Genomic DNA, 24,687 nt, shown 5'->3' on the forward strand with positions numbered 1-24,687 from the left:
TCATTATGTACGTTTTATTTTTTGTTTAGTTATAAACTTTGATGTTTGAAGTTGTTTGTGAACCTCTAATATTAAGTAATGGATAATTTATTATGTAAAATTTTAAATTTTATTAAGTTAGAAATTATTGAATTTATATATTTAAAATTATTTTTAGGTTTTTTAATAATTTTATTTTATATTTAATTAAACCGGTTGAACCCCGGTTGAACTCCGGTCGAACCAGTGAACTATTGAACCAGTGACCTCACCGGTTTTTTGATCGGTCCGGTTCTCGCAACCTTGGTTTTATATGACAAAAATAATCAAATCCTAATTTTTTGTTGACTTTTTAATAAAATTCTCAAATTACCCCACTCTTTATCTTTCCCATCCTCACTCGTTTTTCTTTCTGACTCATAATTTAAAACAAACCCAACCATAAACTAGTAAACCTTTCTTCGAACTCAGCCACCATCTATTCAAACTCATCACCAAACTCTTCTCCTCAGATAGAAGGTGCCATCGTCGACGGCAGTGATAAAAATCTCTAGTACCAAAATCCTCCCCAAACTCCACTACCGCCAAACCTTATTCGAACTCCAACATAACTCTACAATAATAGCATTTTCTTTAAGTTAGAACATCACATCTCTAAACTCCTTAATTCCTATTTCAATGGGTCCCCTGGCATTTTAACCCTTGTCATTAACATCTCCCAACCATCCCTCTTGTACCTGTGCACATCGGATCACTCTCACCCACCTCAAACAACAAGATAAAGAAGAACAAGAAGAATAAGGGGAGGGATTGACCACGGAGCCTGGGTTTGGGGTGGCTATGCCCAGCTTCGCCTGACCTGCCCTCAACGAGCTGGCTTGTACCCAAGAAGTCCCGGTTAGAGGTCCCTGCAGTGTCTCTCGAGGTGAAGGAGAGGCTTGGGGCTTTGGGAGCTCAAAACAAGGCGTCTCAAGCTTTAAGAGAATTCATCTTGAATGGTGATGATGACGATAATTAAGATGATGACAGTGATGAAGACGATGATGATGTTGAGTTGGAAGAATATGAGGGGTTCTTTTAGAGAGAGAGAGAGAGAGAGAGAGCATGAGTTAGAGGTCACCGTCAATGAAGGGTTGAAGATAAAGAAGTGGTGGCAATAGAAGATTGTGAAGGTTTGGAATTTGAGAAAGAAAATATACGTGTGGAATTGATGATAAATATAAAGGGTGGAAGTAGTTTGAGAATTTTATTAAAAAATCAACAAAAAATTAGGGTTTAGATGTTTTTGTCACACAGAACCTAAGTTTCATGAGTACAACGTTAGTTTTCTTATTTGATAGGTACTTTTGTCAGCGTTCATACAAGAGGTTGGATGCCTCTTTGATATGGATTGGGAGAAGGGTCTTTCTCTAAGGCCGTTAACTAGTCCCATGATTTCTGTGCAATCTCTTGGCCTAGATCCTTTAGCTCGATGAACTTCCGAGCTTTTCTTGGGCCTCTCTGGGTTCGGCTGACGTGTGTCTCTAGCAACACCTTTTTCTTTATCAGCTCGGGGTGGTATGATTAATGCTCGTTCGGCATTGTATTGTTCTTCTTCTCGGACTTCGGAATTAGAAGTTGTGTGTCCATCTTTTGGAATATCGTTCGCCATCATACGGTCTTGATTACCAGGTCCCCGGCAACGGCACCAATGTTTCGAGTGTTAACTGAAATGGATGGATTTTTTTTTTGTCTGAACATGAGGTTCAGACTTTTTTTAGGGTAGCGTCCGATGTCTGCTGGGTCGAGGTGTCACTGTCCAAGTTCTTCATGAGGAGGTGGAGGGTGGTACCTGCAAAGGACTCCAATGCTTAAGTTAGCAAGGGTTTTAGACAGGTTTTTAGTAGATTGAAATTCGAAGAATACCTGAGAATGTCAGAATATTTATAAGTATAAATGTAAAGTCAATAACCACTTTTTAAGTAGTTCCACCTTTGATGATGGATTAGTTATTCTCTTTTAGTAAGGAGGTTGTTAGGATCTCCCTTTTAGATAGATAGAAGAGATAGTAGGGGTTAGTTATTTATTTAGATAAATAAGGTTGAACTCATGCCATTACGACCGACCTCTGTGAAGTCAGGTAAATATCTGCCTAACTAATGTCTGTAGATTGAGCTTTATTTATTTTGAATTTGACTAGGTAATGAACCAGGATATAAACAATTATTTTTTTTTCATTTTATATATAAACACATAATTTATAACAAATATAACTTCAAGAGTTTTCTTGCTTAGACATTGTATCCAACAAGCCACATTTTTATTATTCATAAATTTTTATAGATTTTGATGTTAATATCTTACATAAATTACGGTGTATTTGGTAGCCACATTTGAAGGAAAAAAGCACATTAAAGCTTCTTAAAAGTTTTAATTTTTTATTTGACTAATTTTCTTCTCTACAAACGCAGAAGTGATTTTGTTCATAAAACCACGTTTACAAAAAGTAATAATTTCTAACTTCTCCGTTGCACTAACATGCTTTTAGCCACTATCTTCAACATTTATTTTTTTTTTTTACCAACTTTATCTTTTATACATGTTATTGTATTATTTATAAAATTCTTATTATTTCTCACTATATGAACTCTTTTTCTATTATTTATTATTTATATTTTTTATTAATAGAAAAATTATAACGTACTAAAAAAGAGTACTAAGAGTATTAAAAATATACTATATAAAAAACATATAAGAAAAAAGTATAAAAAAAATTAAACATTATATTATAATGTCATGTCCTTTTAAGTAATTATCTATCTAACAGTGATTTTAACTAATATTATCCAAACAATATTTATTTTATCAAAATCAATTTGGTAAAAAATTGCCAAACATAAATCATGTTGACACAAACTTACTTCTACCCAAAATCAAATCTATAAAATCAATTTTATTCAAACTGGAGTTTGACAAACCACAATCCAAACACACACTCGGTAGTTCACAGTTTCACACGTCTCCAACTACTACTTTTATTTTTCATAAATTTTGTACTTGAGAAAACCTATTCGTAAATGTAATTAACAAATTACCGATGAACATACCTAGGTTTTTAACACCAAACTTCAGACATTTTTTTCTATTAAAAGATGCCATACTTTACAATGCTGGACGGAATAAGGATGAACATTTTTAAGTTTCCTTGGCTTCAATAAAAGCTTATTTACTGTTAAAAGACTTAAGATTTAAGAATTAAGATACAAACGCCATGAATCCCAAAAGCCATACACGGCCAAGATTGGCTAGTCTAAAAACTTGTACATTATTTTATTTTGGGTCAAGCTAGAGACACACCCAAAATTGTTTAGGACATACCTTTATTCTGGCTTTAACACACATAATATATTAAGAACAAAATATGTATTTTTAGCAATTTTCAGTATATATAAGCCACACAAACAAGACAACAGCGAACAAAAACATCATGCAGTAATACAAAACACAGGCAGAGAAGAATCTGTCTGTGCGGAAAGATTTTGGTATCGTTGCCGCATCGCGGCACTCATTAATTTCTGTGTGGCGTTTGTCTTGAAACCATGTGCTCTGATTTCTGCTCAGAATGGAAAAGTTTGGACATAAATATAGCTTAAGCAAAGAAAAACAATATTCATAGTTCAAAACTAGAAAATCTTCATGACGAATATACACAACCGGAACTAGAGTAGACTTTAATAGGATAAACATGATTATGCAGTTCAAAGAAATCAACTTGATCAGAACAATGTAGCTGGCCCACAAAAGGAATTAACGCTCAGTTATTTTGTGGCTTCAAAACCTACTAAGGAAGTAAGGATGTTCATAACAGCCAAGTCAATTCGACTGTAAAGTTAGCAAAGTGAGACACTCTTGAGGCTGCAGAATTATAGAAATTTTCTGCTATCCCTGCTTTTACATGGTATTAGCATTATTTTCCTACTTTTTTTTGTTTAATTTTATTTATTTATATTTTTCCGTTGTGTGGATCATTGTTCCATGCAGCTAAATCTCGCAAGAGAAAAAAGACATAAGATGCAACTGACCTGCTCCGAATATGGCAAATATTTTCCATCAAATGTCACGACCACACGATCTTTCCCATCTACTCCTTTGACTTTGTCAACCGAGCAGTAGAAATCTATTGCTGACATGCTGAAAATGAAAATTAACAAAAACTATTTGTTAGGCAGGGAAATCTTCAAAAATAAAATGTTCAGTTTGCTTTCCACAAGAATTTTATTATTGGCTGAGATCTTAAGCATGTTTAAGTGAAAATGTTGCATTATAGATTGGACAATGGAGATAGTATAGACTAAAGAAGGATGAAAGGTGATAATAATGTATGTCATAAAACTGCGAGTGGTAAACTTTCAATCTCCAAAGAAAGAACTTCAAATTTCTTGACTTCCGACTTTGCTCCTTCAATTTTAACTTGCACTTTGATAACGATAAGATAGCCTTTCTTGTCACAGGAAGGGTGCAGGAAGATATGTTTAAGAACATATGAATGGACATCCAGAACAAAACAATAACCTGATATTCTAGGAGAAAGAGACAATGTATCTGTGTGGTTGAGCCTTGTGAGGTTTAGCTCCCTCGTCCGAAAATCATTCATAAGCATCGGGTTGTAACATGCATAAGATCAAGGTTTCAATAACAGAGTCGTTAACCAGGACTCAGTTTCAGAAAAACCAGAATGTCTCTTGGTGTCTTGTCTGAAATCCTCCTGACAAGACATTATTAATAAACACAATTCATTAAACCTTCTTACAATACAATATTCCCCTTGGCTTCAGAATACAGGATCTCTGGATCTTTTGGTTTTACCATCCAAAAGGTTTTGGAAATGATTCATTCATTGAGATTTATGACATTGATAATCACTCAGATATTTCTTCTCCAGAAACACAGGTGCCTCTGGTGGTTCCAAAGAAGACAAAAGCATCAAATATGATACCTAAAGACTGGTTAGCAACTACATAAAAAGTATAAAATCCTGCATTGGTATTATATAAAGAATCCTAAAATTCCAAAATCCTGATTTCAGAGTATATTACATCAGCACTTTGAATTATTAATTTAAATCATCAGTTAACAATGATTAATAATTTGGACGCTTCACATTGAAAACAAGGATAGAAAAATGTCCCAACCCTGATTGAAAATGGCATAACCACAAGCATATGAATATCAATACATAATGTATTATCAGTTGAATATTCTCTCTAACATAGAAACCATGTTTCAATAAGCCTCAACATATTTAGCGCACATTTTTATTTGTAACTTAAGAATATATATAACATACATAGCCTATTGCACTATAAGAAAATCAAAATTGATTTCAGCGGCAAGAGTTAGTTTCAATTTTCAATAAGGACCAGTCTTGACAATAATTTAGAGAATTCCTTAGACCTAATATCCTCTTTTTAAACAATAAGCTGTAAAATTGAATGGCGTAGCATATATGACACTGCGGCATAGCATTATCAATATAAAAAAGCATCACAAAAAGAATATAATTTGATCAAGCAAGAGAAATTTATAAAAATAAAAATTCAAAACTTACATCCCATCACCAAACTCTTCATTGATTATTTCTTTAATGCTCTCCCCAAAATGCATAACAGCTTCATTCAACCTATGAAAGAGAATATCAGTAACCCGACAAATTAAGCATCCAAAAACTGCAAGTCATATGATGCATCATGCATAATACATTCCTAATATTAGAATCCAAAAAAGCGAGTAACACAGGTCCACAAAGTACATGTAAACCACTTTGGAATGAAGTATGTCACATTCCTTGACTGAACAGAAGCATTTTCAAAAGCTGAAGCAGGTACTATATCTTTACAAACCTTATATTAGCTCATATATAATTGAATGCCACTGCCTCCATTCCCCTTTTATCAGTCACTAATCTGGTACATTCTTGAATTAATTTATCTGAATTTATATTCGGGTACACTGGTCCAAGAATTACCAAATTTCGTTCTGACAAATAAAAGAGAACGAAGACAATAGCATTAATCCTTATCCATTCTCAGTCTAAAAGGGTTTTTGACTATCGACACATTATTAGCAACTAAAATGTATGCAGAGAATATGTTGGCTAAAAAACAAAAATACAAGTATAAATCCTCAGACACTGATAAATGGTTTCAATTCTACACCATGTTTCATAATTAATTCATTTTTTGAACTTAAACCAAGCCTGAAATGTCTAGAGTGAAATTGAAAAAGCTTAAACTTTGAGAGGATAATTATACCATAATCACAGCCTCATGTTCGAGTTAAAATTCAACTACAGAATATCCACATGCACCAAAATGATTAAAATTAGAATTTACAGCACTCAAATGTGAGGAGCAAGAAGAAGAACCTATATACAGTGGGTTCTTGGATGAGGTGAGGGTCATAAGACCTCAAGGGGGGCCTCATCATCTCTTCCAAAAGATCATCGGTCAGGTCAGGGAGGGCTGCCCGGAGCTTAGGGGCAGTTTGGGGTTTGAGCTGAGCTTGTCTTTTGAGGAGCTGGGCAACATAGACGTTGGTCAGTCCGGTTTCCTCCGCTAACTGACTGTACGACTTGCCGTTCTTCTGCTTCACAGCTTGGAGCTTTTTCACTACGCTCGCTTTGCTATTATCCTCCATACCTAAAGTTGATTAACAAATAATGGTTCAATAAGAAATAGTGTGTTGAGCAGTGGTCAGATTGTGGTAGACTATGAAATTGATGGTCTACCTAGGGCTGTCAGACAGTGTCGGATGGCGGTGGTCCGTAAGAAGAAAAAGAAGAGTCACGAATGCAGCGCAGCAGCGGACGAGTTGACGTGCGGAGCAGCGGTGCGGGTGCTCCAGAGTCCAACTCCACCAACCGTCTTATTCTAAAAGTTTCAAAAACCGACCGGTCATTAAATGGTTCTAAAATATTTGTATGTAAATTGGAGTTAAGTCCACTTTGGTCCTGAGATTGACGAGTTGCACTTATTTAGTCATTGAGATCTCAATTGTACTAAATTAGTCTTTTAGATTTGAAAAAATGCACCACATTAGTCCTTCTCCTAATTTTCGTCACCGAAGCACTAACGCCGTCAGTAACGTGGCCATTTCTTGCCACGCTGGACCCAGCAACATGGCAATAAATTTGATTAGCTCCAATTTAGTCCTTGTCCCCTTTTATAACCAAGATTTCTGTCCTAACTTCTTCTTCTTCTTCTTTTATCCACTTTTCCTAGTTCTTCGTCTTCTTTCTCGCTGTGCAACTTTCTGGGTTTAGGATCATGAGTGCAAGTGGGAGCCACAATTCCATGCGGTCAAGCAGAAGGATCTCCAGAGGAACCAATAGAGCATCGAGTGTTCCAGAGTGGTGTGGGTGGGGATGCCGCCCTGTTCTCCGGTGGTCCACAACAGAGGCTAACCTTAACAAGCCATTCTTTGGGTGTCCTAACTACAATGTCAGTGGAAAAAGGTGGTGTGGTTTGTTTGTTTGGGCTGACATTGGAGAAGAAGACATCGATAAAAGGGTGACTGCTACCGAGAATGTTGATGAACTGAGGGTCAATTTGGCCTGGAGAATTGGAAAGTTAGAAGTTGAAGTTAGGACCCACAAATTGTACATATTATTGTTGGCTCTGTTTATAATATTTGTTGCTGTTTTCATGTTGTTATTTAAGGTTTGAGGATGATTATGTTTTAATGTGATTAGGGTTATTGTAAAGTAGACAAAAGAAAAAGTGTCATTGTGAATTGTTTGAAGTTGGTAGTCTTGCTCTAAATATAAACCAAGAACTCTATTTTTGTCATCTAACAAAATGATGGAAAAAATATTGTAAAGAAGAACCTGTTAGTAGCATAATTAAAGGTAGAACAATTTGTCATTATAATAATAAGATGCTAACTTAACAATGAGTTTCCAGCATGAGTATTAACAAGCAAAACAGCTGCCATATCAGTGACACCTCCCCAACTTAATTAAAAGCTAGTTCTTGATCCAAAATACACCAATAACAAAGACAGATAGTGCCATTAACCTTACAATGTTTTCAAATATAACAATTAGTCTACTGTCATATACTGAAGCCAAAAAACAAGAGTATGATTCACAAAAAGATTCCTAATTCAACTACATTCATTTCTTCTTTTTCGGGAGCTTGAAGCCGGGTGTTGGGACAAATTTCAAGAAGTTGGCCAGTCTGAAAGATGTGGCTGAGCTTGCTCCTTGCAGTGGATCCATGGTGACCAGTCCTGATGGTGATGAGGACTTCCTCCTGGTCTGCAACTTGGATGGCCTTTGAGGTGGTGCCTATTCCAATAAAATAATATCCAAGATGAGACTGATTGTGCACAAAAATTTGAAATGTAGTTTGATAGAGTAAATGATTTACCTCTTGAGACTCTTGTGCAACTGAGAAGTTGGGTTGAGAAATATCGATCTCAACTTCTTGCACATCAACAGGCTGGGGTGCAGGATCTGGAGGAGGTTGACTTGGCGGTGTGACAGTATTTGGATCAACAGTTGATCCTGATGCTGCATTTTCTTGGGGATTGGATTTAGTCTTAGCAGCAGCAGCAGTAGCTGCAGCAGCAACATCAGCTGCTCTCTTTTTTGGGCAACCCCTCTTTGTGTGCCCCTTCTGTAGGCAATATCTTCAAGTAAAGGGCTTCAGTTGTCTCTTTAAGACTCCAGTAGACTTCATTTTTTTTGCTTCCTCCACTGCCCTCATTTGCATCCTTTCTTCTTTTCTTTGTGAGTGGTCCAGTCTTTTTCTTAGCCTTTGGTGCTTGTGGTCTGTTGGACTCAGATTTCTCCCAAAGATGTTATCCAGGTAAGAGATTTATGTAATGGGCATACGTGTCTCTGTATGCGTCCATGGTGAGCCATTTATGACAGAAATCTTCAGGTTTTCTGTTCACCCTTGCAAGAGCCGCACAAGCATGCATTATGTGGTTATTAGCTATCGTTCTCATCACGAACATTCTGACCTCCTCAAGTAGAGTGATTATTGGCTTGGCCCTTGCTTCTTTAATTCTTGCATTGAAGACCTCGTATGCATTATTGCATATGTTATCAAGCTTTGGGCTATGACTAAATGCTGACTTCGTCCATGACTCCCTAGGCCACTTGTTCAGGTAATTCCATGCATCTTCATTAATTTTCTTAATCTTGTTCATGTTATCTGAGAAGTCTTGATATTAGGTTGACCTTGCGCATTCCCAGAGTAAGCCCTTAACTCTAGATCTTTCCACTACTTGTTAAAGTTTCTCCATAGGTGCCACACGCAGAACCTATGGTAGACATGTGGCATGACCTCCTGGACAGCAGTGATAAGGCCCTACATGCGAAGACAACACCTTATTTCACTTTTATTGTGATACATAATAGTCCCTCAGATACAATTAATGAACCCATAATAGTCCCTAACATTTCTTTAATGAATACATAATAGTCTCCCACTTTTACGTCGTTCCCTGTTTTGGTCCCTATATTACACTACTCCCACCTAATACTGACAGTCCCATACGAGAAATTCTTAGTAGAAGACAAGTCCTATTCAGACCAATCAACAAGTTCATTTGAACTATTTACCATACAGAATCCATTCAGATTATTTACAAACAAGAAATCAACAAGAAATCAACAAGTTCATTTTGCAGTATTCTCAATCCAGAATCCATTCAGATTATTACCAACAAGAAATCAACAAGTTCATTTACACTATTTATAATCCAGAATCCATTCAAATTATTACCAACAAGAAATCATACAAGTCCACCAACAAGTTAATTTACACTATTTATAATCCAGAATCCATTCAGATTATTACCAACAAGAAATCATACAAGAAATCAACAAGTTCATTTACACTATTTACCATGGAAGAAAATAAAGATAATGAATGAATAAAGATTATTACCTTTGCATGTCACTCATAAAGCACCATTTGTTTTCTTTATAGTCTCCTAGGTCCTCGTGGAGTGATAAATCACTATTTTATGGTTTATCTTCTGCTCAATTGAGTGGATTTTATCAACTCTTTACCCACTTATTCATAATATTTGCATGATTTTATATTTCCTTCCTGATTTTGTGCTATGATTGAAAACATGCTTCTTTGATCTTATATTTACTTATTATTAATCCTCTCCTATTACCATTAGATGCCTTGATATGTGTGTTAAGTGTTTTCAGAGATTACAGGGCAGGAATGGTTCAGAGGATGGAAAGGAAGCATGCAAAAGTGGAAGGAATACAATAAGTTGGAGAAATTGCTGAGCTGTCCAGCCTGACCTCTTCGCACTCAAACGGTTATAACTTTAGCTATAGAGGTCCAAATGACGCGGTTTCAGTTGCATTGGAAAGCTAACGTCCGGGGCTTCGATTTGATATATAATATGCCATAGTTTCTCTGATGCTAGGCGACACGAACGTATGATCCACGCGGATGCGTCGCATCTGCGAACTTCAATCCGCGCGGCCGCGTGGACGACGCCTCCGCGTCACTTGTCCGCGATCTGAACGTACCAGAATACGCAAGGGGCTATTTCTGAGCTATTTTTGACCCATTTTTTGGCTCGAAAAACACAGATTAGAGGCTATAAAGTGAAGGAATGCATCCATTCAGAGGGAGCTCGCCAATTTTTACTTTTCATGAATTAGATTTAGTTTAGAGAGAGATTCTCTCTCTCTTTAGGATTAGGATTTAGATTTAGGATTTTTCATTCACTTTCAGGATTATCTCTTTTGATCTGGTTCAATATTCCTTTTATTTACTTTTGCAAGCTACTTTATGAATCCTTTCAGGTTACAGATCATTTGAATTAATGTTATTTGAGGTATTTCAGTTTAATATTAATTTCTCTTATTCATGCTATTGTTACTTTTACTCTGAAGACATTTTTATTCCAAGTAGATTTATTTTTCTCCTTTTGGTCTTGGTTAAGAAATCAGTAACTCAGGAGTTATCCAATTCAACAGCATAATTGATAATTGTTATCTTTGTTAATTGAATTGAACTTCCATAATCCCAATCTTTTCTTAGGAAATAATTAGGATTCAAAGATCAACCAATTAATCCCCTGACCTTCCTTTATTTGACTAAAGGTTAACAAAGTGGAATTAAGATTCAACTTTCATTGTTATTGATAAGGATAACTAAGGTTGGACTTCTAATTTCTCATACCTTGCCAAAAGTGTATTTTTACAGTTATTTATTTATTTTACAGTCATTTACTTACTTTTAATTGCAATTCAAATTACTTGTTCCTCATCTTCAAAACCCCGATTTACAATCTTCATAACCAGTAATAAGAACATACTTCCCTGCAGTTCCTTGAGAAGACGACCCGATGTTTGAATACTTCGGTTAACAATTTATTTAGGGGTTTGTTACTTGTGACAACCAAAACGTTTGTAAGAAAGGTTGATTACTTGGTTTAGTAACTATACTCGCAACGAGAGTTTTCTATAACCTCTAAACCATCAATCTTTAGTTCTTCAAAATGGAACCGTTGCTGGGGAACTGCTAACGTGTGCCTTATTATTGGTTATTGTAAATATTTTTCTTTTGCTTGTTTATTTATTTCTGTTTTTCCTTTTTAATTTTATTTGCTACTATGAACTCTCACCTCTCTCGCTTTGAGTTTGGTTCTAACTTTGTTGAAGGAAATAGAAGTTACATCAGGAATATGCATCAAGGTCAAACCAATCAAGGATGGATGGAACCAAGAGGATCTAATCACCCCTTTAGGCAACAACACCCTCCAAGATATCATGGACAAAGGCCATTCTACAATGCATATCCAGCTGATAGATATGGTGGACAACCTTGTTACTACCAACAAGCCCCACCCCGTGCCTATAGACCATCCTCTCAACATAACCCCGAACCACCACACTCACAAGCTTCTCTTCACCATTCGCCACCACATGATCCCTATTTACCCCAGTTCCAATCCAGTCACTCCCAAGCACCACCACTTTCCTATGTATCATGTCCAAATCCATCACCCCGAGAATCAGAGGTTCGCCTCAAGGAAACAGTAAATAAGATTCAAGCAACCATTCGACAACTGGAGCAAGCAGTAATTCAATTAGTTTCTAGACGCGCGAACATTCAAGGACCAACCACAGCCCCATGTGGACAATCTAATGAAGAGCGTAGCATGAAGGAGATACTAGAAACTCCAGTGGACAAGACAGAGCATGAATTCGTACTCGAACAAGTAGAAGAAGCTGTCATTGTACAAGAAGAGTTAGTTGAAGATCTAGGAGATGCAGAACCTCCATGGGAATCCAGAGCTGAGGAGAAATCCGTCAAGGACATTATAGTTAATGCTACGGAGGATAGCACACAATCCCCAAGGCAAGTCGTTTATGAAGAATCAGACGGAATAATCCAGGAAGCAAATTCCCTTGATGATGATAGTCACAAGTCAAGCTCTCTTAGTAATGAACTTGCATCTGCAAGTGAGTTCTCTGAGATCGACGAATCTTCCCCAAATGAATATGAGGATGATGCAGAGGTAGATTTTTCTCAACCCCCAATCTATGACTCAAGTGATGAGGAAGACATAGAAGACTTTGACCAGGGTGATGATGCATTTGAAGATCCTTGCAAAGAAGTGGAGGAATTCACAGAAGAGCACAAGGGAGCAGAACTTATAGAACCACCAGAAACACCTTCCCCAAGGCCATTACCACCTAATACAAGCTTCAAGTGGGTACAATCCTTAACTTTTAACTTTACTTATTCACTTGAATATGGTTTACTTGAAACAGATGGCCAGCTTAGAGCTCTCTGCGGCTTTAAGAATAAGAGGAAAATGGCTCGTGCTCAGAGCTGGTGCACAAGGTTCAATAAGGTTCCACGCTTCAACTCAAAGTGCACCGATTGGCATCAAAATCAATCGAATGGATCTCGGAAAACGTTTGGTTACTGATGAGCGGATAATTTATATGCTTTTTGGCATTGTTTTTAGTATGTTTTTAGTAGGATCTAGTTACTTTTAGGGATGTTTTCATTAGTTTTTATGTTAAATTCACATTTCTGAACTTTACTATGAGTTTGTGTATTTTTCTGTGATTTCAGGTATTTTCTGGCTGAAATTGAGGGACTTGAGCAGAAATCAGATTCAGAGGTTGAAGAAGGACTGCTGATGTTATTGGATTCTGACCTCCCTGCACTCAAAGTGGATTTTCTGGAGCTACAGAACTCAAAATGGTGCGCTTCCAATTGCGTTGGAAAGTAGACATCCAGGGATTTCCAGAAATATATAATATTCCATACTTTGGCCAAGATTAGACGATGTAAACTGGCGTTCAACGCCAGCCTTCTGCCCAAATCTGGCGTCCAGCGCCAGAAAAGGATCCAAAACCAGAGTTGAACGCCCAAACTGGCACAGAAACTGGCGTTCAACTCCACAAATGGCCTCTGCACGTGCAACGGCATTGGATCATTTTCCCGAGAGATGACCGAAAGTAGCCATTGACAGTGGTGATGTATCACATAAAGCCAGCCATGTAAAGAAGTGAGACTGATTGGATGAAGATAGCAGGAAAGCAGAGGTTCAGAGGAACGAAAAGCATCTCTATTCGCTTATCTGAAACTTCTACCAATGATTTACATAAGTATCTCTATCCCTATTCTATTATTTATTATTCGAAAACTCCATGATTATTTTATATCCACCTGACTGAGATTTGCAAGGTGACCATAGCTTGCTTCATACCAACAATCTCCGTGGGATTCGACCCTCACTCACGTAAGGTATTACTTGGACGACCCAGTGCACTTGCTGGTCAGTTGTATCGAAGTTGTGACAAATTATGAATGTGTAATCACGATTATACGTACCAAGTTGCTCACGTGCCAGGAATAGTTTGAGCCTGGACATCACAATTTCGTGCACCAAGTTTTTGGCGCCGTTGTCGGGGATTGTTTGAGTTTGAACAACTGACGGTTCATCCTATTGCTCAGATTAGGTAATTTTCTTTTTATTTTATTTTCAAAAATTTTTCAAAAATATTTCAAAATTTTCTCATCTGTTTTCGAAAAAATAAAAAAAAAATAAAAAAAAATGTTTTCAAAAATTTTTATTCAAAATTTTTAAGAATGAATTCTAGTGTTTCATGAAGCATGTTGAAGCTTGGCTGGCTGTAAAGCCATGTCTATTCCTTTGGGAATGAGTATGTCAGGCATGTCATATCTGAATTACATGCTGAAGCTTGGCTGGCCATTGGCCATGTCTAGTGTTTTGGACCGGAGCTTTCATTGAAGGCTTGGCTGGCTAGTGAGCCATGTCTAATTCCTGGACTGAAGCCTTAGACTAAGAATGCAAGATTCCTGAAATTCATATTAAAAATTTTGGAATCCTTATTTTCCTTTTTCAATTAATTTTCGAAAAATACCAAAAAAATTAGAAAATCGGCCTTTACATCCCTGCTGATTTCATAGTCCTGTATACTGGAAAGGAAGAGGATGAATCCATCATCCTAGGAAGACCTTTCCTGGCCACAGCAAGAGCTGTGGTTGATGTTGACAGAGGTGAAATAGTCCTTCAATGGAATGAGGACTCCCTTGTGTTTAAAACTCAAGAATCTCTCTCTGCAACCATGGAGAGGAAGCAGAAAAAGCTTCTCTCAAAGCAGAGTCAACCAGAGCCCCCCACAGTCAAACTCTAAGTTTGGTGTTGGGAGGCCACAACCAAACTCTAAGTTTGGTGTTGAACTCCCATATCCAAACTCTAAGTTTGGTGTTGGAGAGTCTCAACAAAGCTCTGCACATCTGTGAGGCTCCATGAGAGCTCACTGTCAAGCTATTGACATTAAAGAAGCGCTTGTTGGGAGGCAACCCAATTTTTATTTATCTAACTATAGTTTTCTTAGTTATATGTCTTTATAGGTTCATGATCATGTGGAGTCACAAAATAAACAAAAAAATCAAAAACGGAATCAAAAACAGCAGAAGAAAAATCACACCCTGGAGGAGCATCTGCCTGGCGTTCAAACGCCAGAACAGAGCATGTTTCTGGCGCTGAACGCCCAGAACAAGCATGGTTCTGGCGTTCAACGCCAGAAATGGCAGCAAAGGGGCGTTGAACGCCCAAAATGGGCACCAACCTGGCGCTGAACGCCCAGAGTTGTGTGCAAGGGCATTTTACATGCCTAAATTGGTGCAGTGATGTAAATGCCTTGACACCTCAAGATCTGTGGACCCCACAGGATCATCTCAGGATCTGTGGACCCACAGGATCCCCACATACCTCCACTCACTCTCTTCCCTCTTCTCAATCATCCTCTATTCCCAACAAACACTCTTCCCTATTAACCCTCGACCACTCACATCCTTACACTCACTTACCAACATCTCTCTCCCACCCAATCCACCCATATGGCCGAATACACACTCCCATCCATCTCCTCCATATCTTCTTCTTATTCTTCTATTCTTTCTTCTTTTGCTCGAGGGCGAGCAACATTCTAAGTTTGGTGTGGTAAAAGCATAGCTTTTTTTGTTTTTTCCAAAACCATTGATGGCACCTAAGGCCAGAGAAACCTCTAGAAAGAGGAAAGGGAAGACAAAAGCTTCCATCAAGGGTCTATAGCTCAGTGGTAGAACATTTGACTGCAAATCAAGAGATCCCTGAGATACCTCAGGGGATACATTTTCTTCCACACAATTATTGGAAGCAACTAAGGGTGGAACATCAATAGCACTCCATCATCCTTCATGAAATCAGAGAAGATCTAAAAGTAATGAAGGAGGAGCAACAAAGACAAGGAAGAGACATAGAAGAGTTCAGGGACATCATTGGTTCCTCAAGAAGGAAACGCCACCATCACTAAGGTGGATTCATTCCTTGTTCTTCTTTCTTCTGTTTTTCGTTTTCTATGTTTATGTGCTTATCTATGTTTGTGTCTTCATTACATGATCATTAGTAGTTAGTAACTTTGTCTTAAAGTTATAAATGTCCTATGAATCCATCACCTCTCTTAAATGAAAAATGTTTTAATTCAAAAGAACAAGAAGTACATGAGTTTCGAATTTATCCTTGAACTTAGCTTAATTATATTGATGTGGTGACAATGCTTCTTATTTTCTGAATGTATGCTTGAACAGTGCATATGTCTTTTGAAGTTGTTGTTTAAGAATGTTAAATATGTTGGCTCTTGAAAGAATGATGACTAGGAGACATGTTATTTGATAATCTGAAAAATCATAAATATGATTCTTGAAGCAAGAAAAAGAAGCAAAGAACAAAGCTTGCAGAAAAAAAATATCGTGGGATTCGACCCTCACTCACGTAAGGTATTACTTGGACGACCCAGTGCACTTGCTGGTCAGTTGTATCGAAGTTGTGACAAATTATGAATGTGTAATCACGATTATGCGTACCAAGTTGCTCACGTGCCAGGAATAGTTTGAGCCTGGACATCACAATTTCGTGCACCAAGTTACCATAGTGAGAATTTACTTTTTAAACCGCCCGGATGGAAACATGGAGATCAAGACGGAGGCGGATTTAAAAACAAGGCTTGGGATCCTGAAATCTATTCTGACATTTGTCACCCCGGGAGCCTGAAAATCTGTTTGAAGCTGCTCAGAAACTTTACATGCCTAGTTTGGGACCCCGGAGGCTATTGGCATTCCAAGTATTGGTGGAGATTTCTGGATGAATTTAAACACAAGCCACCATAACAGGAAGCCCTTCCAATGTCCAACTTAAGGACTTTAACTAAAAGTGCTAGGTGGGAGACAACCCACCATGGTATGATCGTTCCTTTTGTAATTTTAATTTTATTTAGTTTTGTTTGTTTTTGAATTTTATTTTATTTTATTGAACCTGGAATCATGCATAGCATTCACATTAAGCACTGCATTCTGCATATTGCATTCCGCATTCCACATATAAAAAAAAATACCACGCGACGCGACCACATCAGCGACGCGTTCGCGTCGCAAGGAGAGGGGAGAAAATAAAAACGAACAGAGAGTCATGCTGGAGCGTTGCTGGAGGCGTGCCCGTGGCACAAATCGTCCCACGCGACCGCGTCGCCGATGCGTCCGCGTCGAGTGGGAATACTGGCCTCCCACGCAACCACGTGACCAGGATTTCGACGTAATAATGGTGCACAGCCGAAAGTTGTGCTAGAGTGGTGCTGGACTGGCGCTGGACGCGCAGTCCATCTCACGTGACTGCGTGCCTACGCGGCCGCGTCACATCCTACTAAGTGCCCATTCACGCGATCGCGTGCCCCACGCGATCGCGTCACCCAATATTTGGCAATTAATGATTTTTGAACAGAGAGTTATGAGAGAGCGAGGCTGTCCTTGCACCAGTAGCATAAAATGGGTCACGCGACCGCGTGACCGACGCGACCGTGTCAATCAGTTTAAGCGCAAGCCGCGCGACCGCGTGCCCCATGCGACCGCGTCGCCTGCGCCGCACAGCTTATCCTAATTTGCCAAATATCTTATCTTTTCTTCCCCAATCCTAATTTTTCCCTCCCTCCTTTCTTACTCACTTCTTTCCCTTCTCATTCTTCTTATCTTTCATTTTATTTTACTTAATTTATTTGCATATTTCATTCATTGCATTTTAATTTAGTGCATATTTTTTCTTTTCTTTTCTACATTTATTATTTTTCCTTTGGTGTTGATTTTCTTATTTAACTGTTGCAACTTTTTCGGTATTATTTGGTGCTTAGTGACTTGTTTACACTGTTGGGTAATATTATTTAAATCAATGCTATTCCTTTATGATATTTGTATTCCTTTTTGCATTGACATGAGCTTATACTGTCTTTCATTACCCACACTCTCCTCCCCTATGTTTCAAATCTTGCACCACTGGTATGCCATGGCTTCTATTGTTTTCTCACGTACATGTTGAAGCTTCCATGTAAATGAGACCCTTATCATTTGGCATTAACCCACCCATACTTTATTTATTTTCTTATCTTTATTATTGGGTTACCTTTCTTCCCTTTTTCTTTCAGGATGGCCACCCGGAAGGGAACTGGAAGACGTTTACATGGGGAGATAAGACAAGTTCATCTGCACAATCTTTGGAGAAAAGCATCAGTTGTAGCAGCCCGTTCACCGCACATCTCAGCATGCACCGAGGACGGTGCAATCTTTAAGTGTGGGGAGGTCGATACCGATCTCCATGGGTTAGCTATTTTCCTCCTTTCAACACCATTGTCTTATTTTCTTTGTTAATTCATTGTTGCATTTACATATTTGATTGCATGTTTATTTGATTTTGTGCATTTAGTTACTACTTGGTTGAAGTAATATTTTCTTTTTCAAGAAATTTTTATAGTACTTCACTAATTTAAATTTAAAAAAAAATTTCTGTTAAAACTTGTTTGAAGTTATATTTGGAACATGGTTTTTGAGCTAAAAAACACACAACCTGTGAGATTTTGAGCTTATTTACATGGTTACATTATTTAACCATAAATTTTTATTCTTGTGTGTTTTCTTTACTATGATTGCAATCTTTGCTTTGTTCCATTCTATATGTCCAATATTTAGTGTATTTACATGCTTGCATATGATTGAAGCCATTATTTGTTATTAACTCACTTATCCCAAATAAGCCTACCTTTTACATCACCTTTGTTAGCCCCTTGAGCTTAATCCCCTCTTGTTCTATAACCACATTACTAGCCTTAAGCAGAAAACAAATTAAAAATCCCAAGTGAATCTTTGGTTAGCTTAAGATAGAAATTGTGCATCAACTAAGTGTGGGGAAACTGTGGGAACATGGGTTAATAAGGGAATGTATCATGTTTCTAATTTATTTGAATATTGGGAATTTGGGAAACCTACTCATGAAAAAAAAAACCAAAATAGAAAAATAATGGAAAATCCATGTGCATTGATAAGTTATGTTTGCTTATATGATTCAAAAATTTTTTTTCAATAAATAAATAAGGGGACAAAATTACCCCAATGCTAAGTTAATAAATGATCAATGCTCATGTGATAAAAGTAAAGAAATATCAAAATTTTGGTACATGAGTATGGGAATCATACAAAAGTGGGAATTATGGGTAGTTAGGCATGAATTTAAAAGTATATAGAGTATATGTATATTAGGTGAGAGCTTAGGTTAGTCAAAGATTCATATTATAGCTCACTTGACCATACATATATCCTTACCTTTACCTTAGCCCCATTACAACCCTGAAAAGACCTCATGATGTTTGCATTGGTATGCTAAATATTTGTTGATTGGTTAGATGAAGAACAAAGTTTAGAAAGCATGATTAGGGAAGAGTAGAGTGATTGACCTTAGACACTTGAGAGTTTGAGTGATATACAATACTAGTGAGGGTTCAATGCTTAATTCTATGTTCCCTGCTTTCATGAGCTATCTTCTTACAAGTTTACTTGTCTTTTATTGTATAATTTGAATTAGTGAAATTTAATTTATGTTTGTCTTGAAAAGCTTATTTACTTTTAACCAAGTAGGTAGAAACATTTTGCATTTAGTTGCATTCATATAGATAGGATTGCATTTCATACTTTCTACCATTCCTCTTCATCTTTATAGCTCCTCTTGAGCTTAGCATGAGGACATGCTAGTGTTTAAGTGTGGGGAGGTTGATAAACCACTATTTTATGGTTTATCTTGTGCTCAATTGAGTGGATTTCATCAACTCTTTACCCACATATTCATAATATTTGCATGGTTTTATATTTCCTTCCTGATTTTGTGCTATGATTGAAAACATGCTTCTTTGATCTTATATTTACTTATTATTAATCCTCTCCTATTACCATTAGATGCCTTGATATGTGTGTTAAGTATTTTCAGATATTACAGGGCAGGAATGGTTCAGAGGATGGAAAGGAAGCATGCAAAAGTGGAAGGAATACAATAAGTTGGAGAAATTGCTGAGCTGTCCAGCCTGACCTCTTCGCACTCAAACAACTATAATTTTAGCTACAGAGATCCAAATGACGCGGTTTCAGTTGCATTGGAAAGATAACGTCTGGGGCTTCGATTTGATATATAATATGCCATAGTTGCCCTGATGCTAGGCGACGCGAACGCGTGATTTACGCGGATGCGTCGCATCTGCGAACTCCAATCCGCGCGGCCGTGTGGACGACGCCTCCGCGTCACTTGTCCGCGACCTGAACGTACCAGAATACGCAGGGGGCGATTTCTGGGCTATTTTTGACCCAGTTTTCGGCCCAGAAAACACAGATTAGAGGCTATAAAGTGAGGGAACGCATCCATTCAGAGGGAGCTCGCCAATTTTTACTTTCCATGAATTAGATTTAGTTTAGAGAGAGATTCTCTCTCTCTTTAGGATTAGGATTTAGATTTAGGATTTTTCATTCACTTTCAGGATTACCTCTTTTGATCAGGTTCAATATTCCTTTTATTTACTTTTGCAAGCTACTTTATGAATCCTTTCAGGTTACAGATTATTTGAATTAATGTTATTTGAGGTATTTCAGTTTAATATTGATTTCTCTTATTCATGCTATTGATACTTTTACTCTGAAGATATTTTTATTCCAAGTAGATTTATTTTTCTCCTTTTGGTCTTGGTTAAGAAATTAGTAACTCAAGAGTTATCCAATTCAACAACATAATTGATAATTATTATCTTTGTTAATTGAACTGAACTTCCATAATCCCAATCTTTTCTTAGGAAATAAATAGGATTCGAAGATCAACCAATTAATCCCCTGACCTTCCTTTATTTGAGTAAAGGTTAACAAAGTGGAATTAAGATTCAACTTTCATTGTTATTGATAAGGATAACTAAGGTTGGACTTCCAATTTCTCATACCTTGCCAAAAGTGTGTTTTTACAGTTATTTATTTATTTTACAGTCATTTACTTACTTTTAATTGCAATTCAAATTACTTGTTCCTCATCTTCAAAATCCCGATTTACAATCTTCATAATCAATAATAAGAACATACTTCCCTGCAGTTCCTTGAGAAGACGACCCGAGGTTTGAATACTTCGGTTAACAATTTATTTAGGGGTTTGTTACTTGTGACAACCAAAACGTTTGTAAGAAAGGTTGATTACTTGGTTTAGTAACTATACTCGCAACGAGAGTTTTCTATAACCTCTAAACCATCAATCTTCAGTTCTTCATGGAGCAGCTCCAGAAACCACTTCTAATTCTCCGTATTCTCGACATCCACAATTGCCCAGGCTATAACATATATGTGATGATTTGTGGTGCACGAAATTGTGATCTCAATGGCGCCAACAACTTGGTACGCACAATTTTAATATCACTCTTCTTCACAACTTCGCACAACTAACCAGCAAGTGCACTGGGTCGTCCAAGTAATAAACCTTACGTGAGTAAGGGTCGATCCCACGGAGATTGTCGGTTTGAAACAAGCTATGGTCATGGTACGCGGAATCGTGATTACACTTTAATTATGTAAAGTTCATTGCTCTTTCTTTCCCTGGAAATGGCGCCAAAAACATGATGCCAAAACCACGGCTCACAACTCCGTGTAACTGACCAGCAAGTGCACTGGGTCGTCCAAGTAATACCTTACGTGAGTAAGGGTCGAATCCCACGGAGATTGTTGGTATGGAGCAAGTTATGGTCACCTTGCAAATCTCAGTTAGGCAGATATAAATTGATAATGGTGTTTTCGAATAATAATTAATAGAATAGGGATAATACCACAGACAAGGTTTAGACCTTCCGGATTCTCTTGAATGCCGCCATCATTCTAGCTTACACCACGAAGATTCCGATTAAGAGATCTAAGAGATACTCATTCAATTCTAATGTAGAACGGAAGTGGTTGTCAGGCACGCGTTCATAGGGAATGATGATGATTGTCACGTTCATCACATTCAGATTGAAGTACGAATGAATGTCTTAGAAGCGAAACAAGATGAATTGAATAGAAAACAGTAGTACTTTGCATTAATCTTTGAGGAACAGCAGAGCTCCACACCTTAATCTATGGAGTGTAGAAACTCTACCGTTGGAAATACATAAGTGAAAGGTCCAGGCATGGCCGAGAGGCCAGCCCCCATGTTCTAAGAACTATGCGTTCAAAGATGGTCAAAAAGACGTCTAATACAATAGTGAAAGGTCCTATTTATAATAAACTAGCTACTAGGGTTTACAGAAGTAAGTAATTGATGCATAAATCCACTTCCGGGGCCCACTTGGTCTGTGCTTGGGCTGAGCTTGAGTGTTGCACGTGTAGAGGTCCTTCTTGGAGTTGAACGCCAGCTTTTGTGCCAATTTGGGCGTTCAACTCTGGTTTTGGCTCCTTTTCTGGCGCTGGACGCCAGATTTGGGCAGAGAATTGGCGTTGAACGCCAGTTTTCGTCGTCTATTCTTGGCCAAAGTATGGACTATTATATATTACTGGAAAGCCCTGAATGTCTACTTTCCAACGCAATTGGAAGCGCGCCATTTCGAGTTCTGTAGCTCCAGAAAATCCATTTTGAGTGCAGGGAGGTCAGAATCCAACAGCATCAGCAGTCCTTCTTCAACCTCTGAATCTGATTTTTGCTCAAGTCCCTCAATTTCAGTCAGAAAATACCTGAAATCACAGAAAAACACACAAACTCATAGTAAAGTCCAGAAATGTGAATTTAACATAAAAACTAATGAAAACATCCCTAAAAGTAACTAGATCCTACTAAAAACATACTGAAAACAATGCCAAAAAAAGTATAAATTATCCGCTCATCACAACACCAAACTTAAATTGTTGCTTGTCCCCAAGCAACTGAAAATTAAATAGGATAAAAAGAAGAGAATATACTATAAATTCCAAACTATCAATGAAACATAGCTCAAATCAGATGAGCGGGACTTATAGCCTTTTGCCTCTTGAATAGTTTTGGCATCTCACTCTATCCATTGAGGTTCAGAATGATTGGCTTCTATAGGAACTCAGAGTTCAGATAGTGTTATTGATTTTCCTAGTTCGGTATGATGATTCTTGAACACAGCTTCTTTATGAGTCTTGGCCGTGGCCCTAAGCACTTTGTTTTCCAGTATTACCACCGGATACATAAATGCCACAGACACATAATTGGGTGAACCTTTTCAGATTGTGACTCAGCTTTGCTAAAGTCCCCAATTAGAGGTGTCCAGGGTTCTTAAGCACACTCTTCTTTTGCTTTGGACCTTGACTTTAACCGCTCAGTCTCAAGTTTTCACTTGACACCTTCACGCCACAAGCACATGGTTAGGGACAGCTTGGTTTAGCCGCTTAGACCAGGATTTTATTCCTTTAGGCCCTCCTATCCACTGATGCTCAAAGCCTTGGGATCCTTTTTATTTTCCCTTGCCTTTTGGTTTTAAGGGTTATTGCCTTTTTGCTCTTGCCTCTTGGTTTTAAGAGCTTTTGGCTTTTTCTGCTTGCTTTTTTTTTCTTTCTAGCTTTGTATTCACTGCTGTTTCTTGCTTCAAGAATCACTTTTATGATTTTTCAGATTATCAAATAACATATCTCCTTCTCATTATTCTTTCAAGAGCGAACATATTTAACATTCTTAAACAACAACATTTTTTTCATTTAAGAGAGGTGATGGATTCATAGGACATTCATAACTTTAAGACAAAGTTACTAACTACTAATGATCATGTAATGAAGACACAAACATAGATAAGCACATAACATAGAAAACGAAAAACAGAAGAAATAAGAACAAGGAATGAATCCACCTTAGTGATGGTGGCGTTTCCTTTTTGAGGAACCAATGATGTTCTTGAGCTCTTCTATGTCTCTTCCTTGTCTTTGTTGCTCCTCCCTCATTACTTTTTGATCTTCTCTAATTTCATGAAGGATGATGGAGTGCTCTTGATGTTCCACCCTTAGTTGCCTCCAATAATTGTGTGGAAGAAAATGTATCCCCTGAGGTATCTCAGGGATCTCTTGATTTGCAGTCAAATGTTCTACCACTGAGCTATAGACCTTTATATAATTGTTTTACCACACCAAACTTAGAATGTTGCTCGCCCTCGAGCAAAAGAATAAGGAATAGATGAAGAAGAAGATGTGGAAAAAAAACTAGGATTATGAGGAAGGAAGGTGGGGATCCTGTGGGGTCCACAGATCCTGAGATGATCCTGTGAGGTCCACAGATCTTGAGGTGTCAAGGAATTTACATCCCTGCACCAATTTAGGCATGCAAAATGCCCTTGCACACAACTCTGGGCGTTCAGCGCCAGGTTGGTGCCCATTTTGGGCGTTCAACGCCCATTTACTAGCCATTTCTGGCGTTCAACGCCAAAACCATGCTTGTTCTGGGCGTTCAGCGCCAGCTCCTCTCCAGGGTGCCATTCTGGCGTTCAGCGCCCAGATGATGCCCATTTTGGGCATTCAGCGCCCAGATACTGCCCATTTTGGGCGTTCAGCGCCAGAACCATGCTCTGTTCTGGCGTTGAACGCCAGGCAGATGCTTCCTCCAGGGTGTGATTTTTCTTCTGTTGTTTTTGATTCCGTTTTCAATTTTTATATTTATTTTGTGACTCCACATGATCATGAACCTATAAAGACATATAACCAAGAAAAATATAGTTAGATAAAAATTGGGTTGCCTCCCAACAAGTGCTTCTTTAATGTCAATAGCTTGACAGTGGGCTCTCATGGAGCCTCACAGATGTTCAGAGCATTGTTGAGACTCTCCAACACCAAACTTAGAGTTTGG

At 37.8% G+C, this 24,687-nt stretch overlaps 1 protein-coding gene across 3 annotated transcripts; it reads right to left on the bottom strand.

Annotated features, from left to right (window-relative positions):
* LOC107609283 (cyanate hydratase) lies at positions 1,617 to 6,924 on the bottom strand. Of its 3 annotated transcripts, none has more exons than XM_021107576.1 (5): positions 6,746 to 6,923; positions 6,383 to 6,656; positions 5,567 to 5,638; positions 4,041 to 4,149; positions 1,617 to 1,810 (listed from the first exon to the last, which is right to left on the bottom strand). In XM_021107576.1, the coding sequence occupies exons 2-5, from the start codon at positions 6,652 to 6,654 to the stop codon at positions 1,787 to 1,789; spliced, it is 477 nt and encodes a 158-aa protein (XP_020963235.1). In that variant the 5' UTR covers positions 6,655 to 6,656; positions 6,746 to 6,923; the 3' UTR covers positions 1,617 to 1,786. The 3 variants fall into 3 exon arrangements, 2 of the variants coding, with proteins under 2 accessions (XP_020963235.1, XP_016166654.1); XM_016311168.2 differs by lacking the exon at positions 1,617 to 1,810 and adding an exon at positions 3,151 to 3,571; XR_002351315.1 differs by lacking the exon at positions 1,617 to 1,810 and adding an exon at positions 4,531 to 4,723 and having other exon boundaries at positions 4,062 to 4,149; positions 6,746 to 6,924.

The sequence above is a fragment of the Arachis ipaensis genome, chromosome B07 (genome assembly GCF_000816755.2).
Source record: "Arachis ipaensis cultivar K30076 chromosome B07, Araip1.1, whole genome shotgun sequence".
Lineage (NCBI taxonomy): Eukaryota > Viridiplantae > Streptophyta > Magnoliopsida > Fabales > Fabaceae > Arachis > Arachis ipaensis.

Coding starts and splice junctions, on each gene's coding strand:
- LOC107609283 (XM_016311168.2), bottom strand. CDS start 6,654: ATGGAGGATAATAGCAAAGCGAGCGTAGTGAAAAAGCTCCAAGCTGTG. Junction 5,639..6,382: donor CAAGAACCCACTGTATATAG/GTTCTTCTTCTT, acceptor TCTCTTTCATAG/GTTGAATGAAGCTGTTATGC. Junction 3,572..4,040: donor ATTTGCCATATTCGGAGCAG/GTCAGTTGCATC, acceptor CATTCTGAGCAG/AAATCAGAGCACATGGTTTC.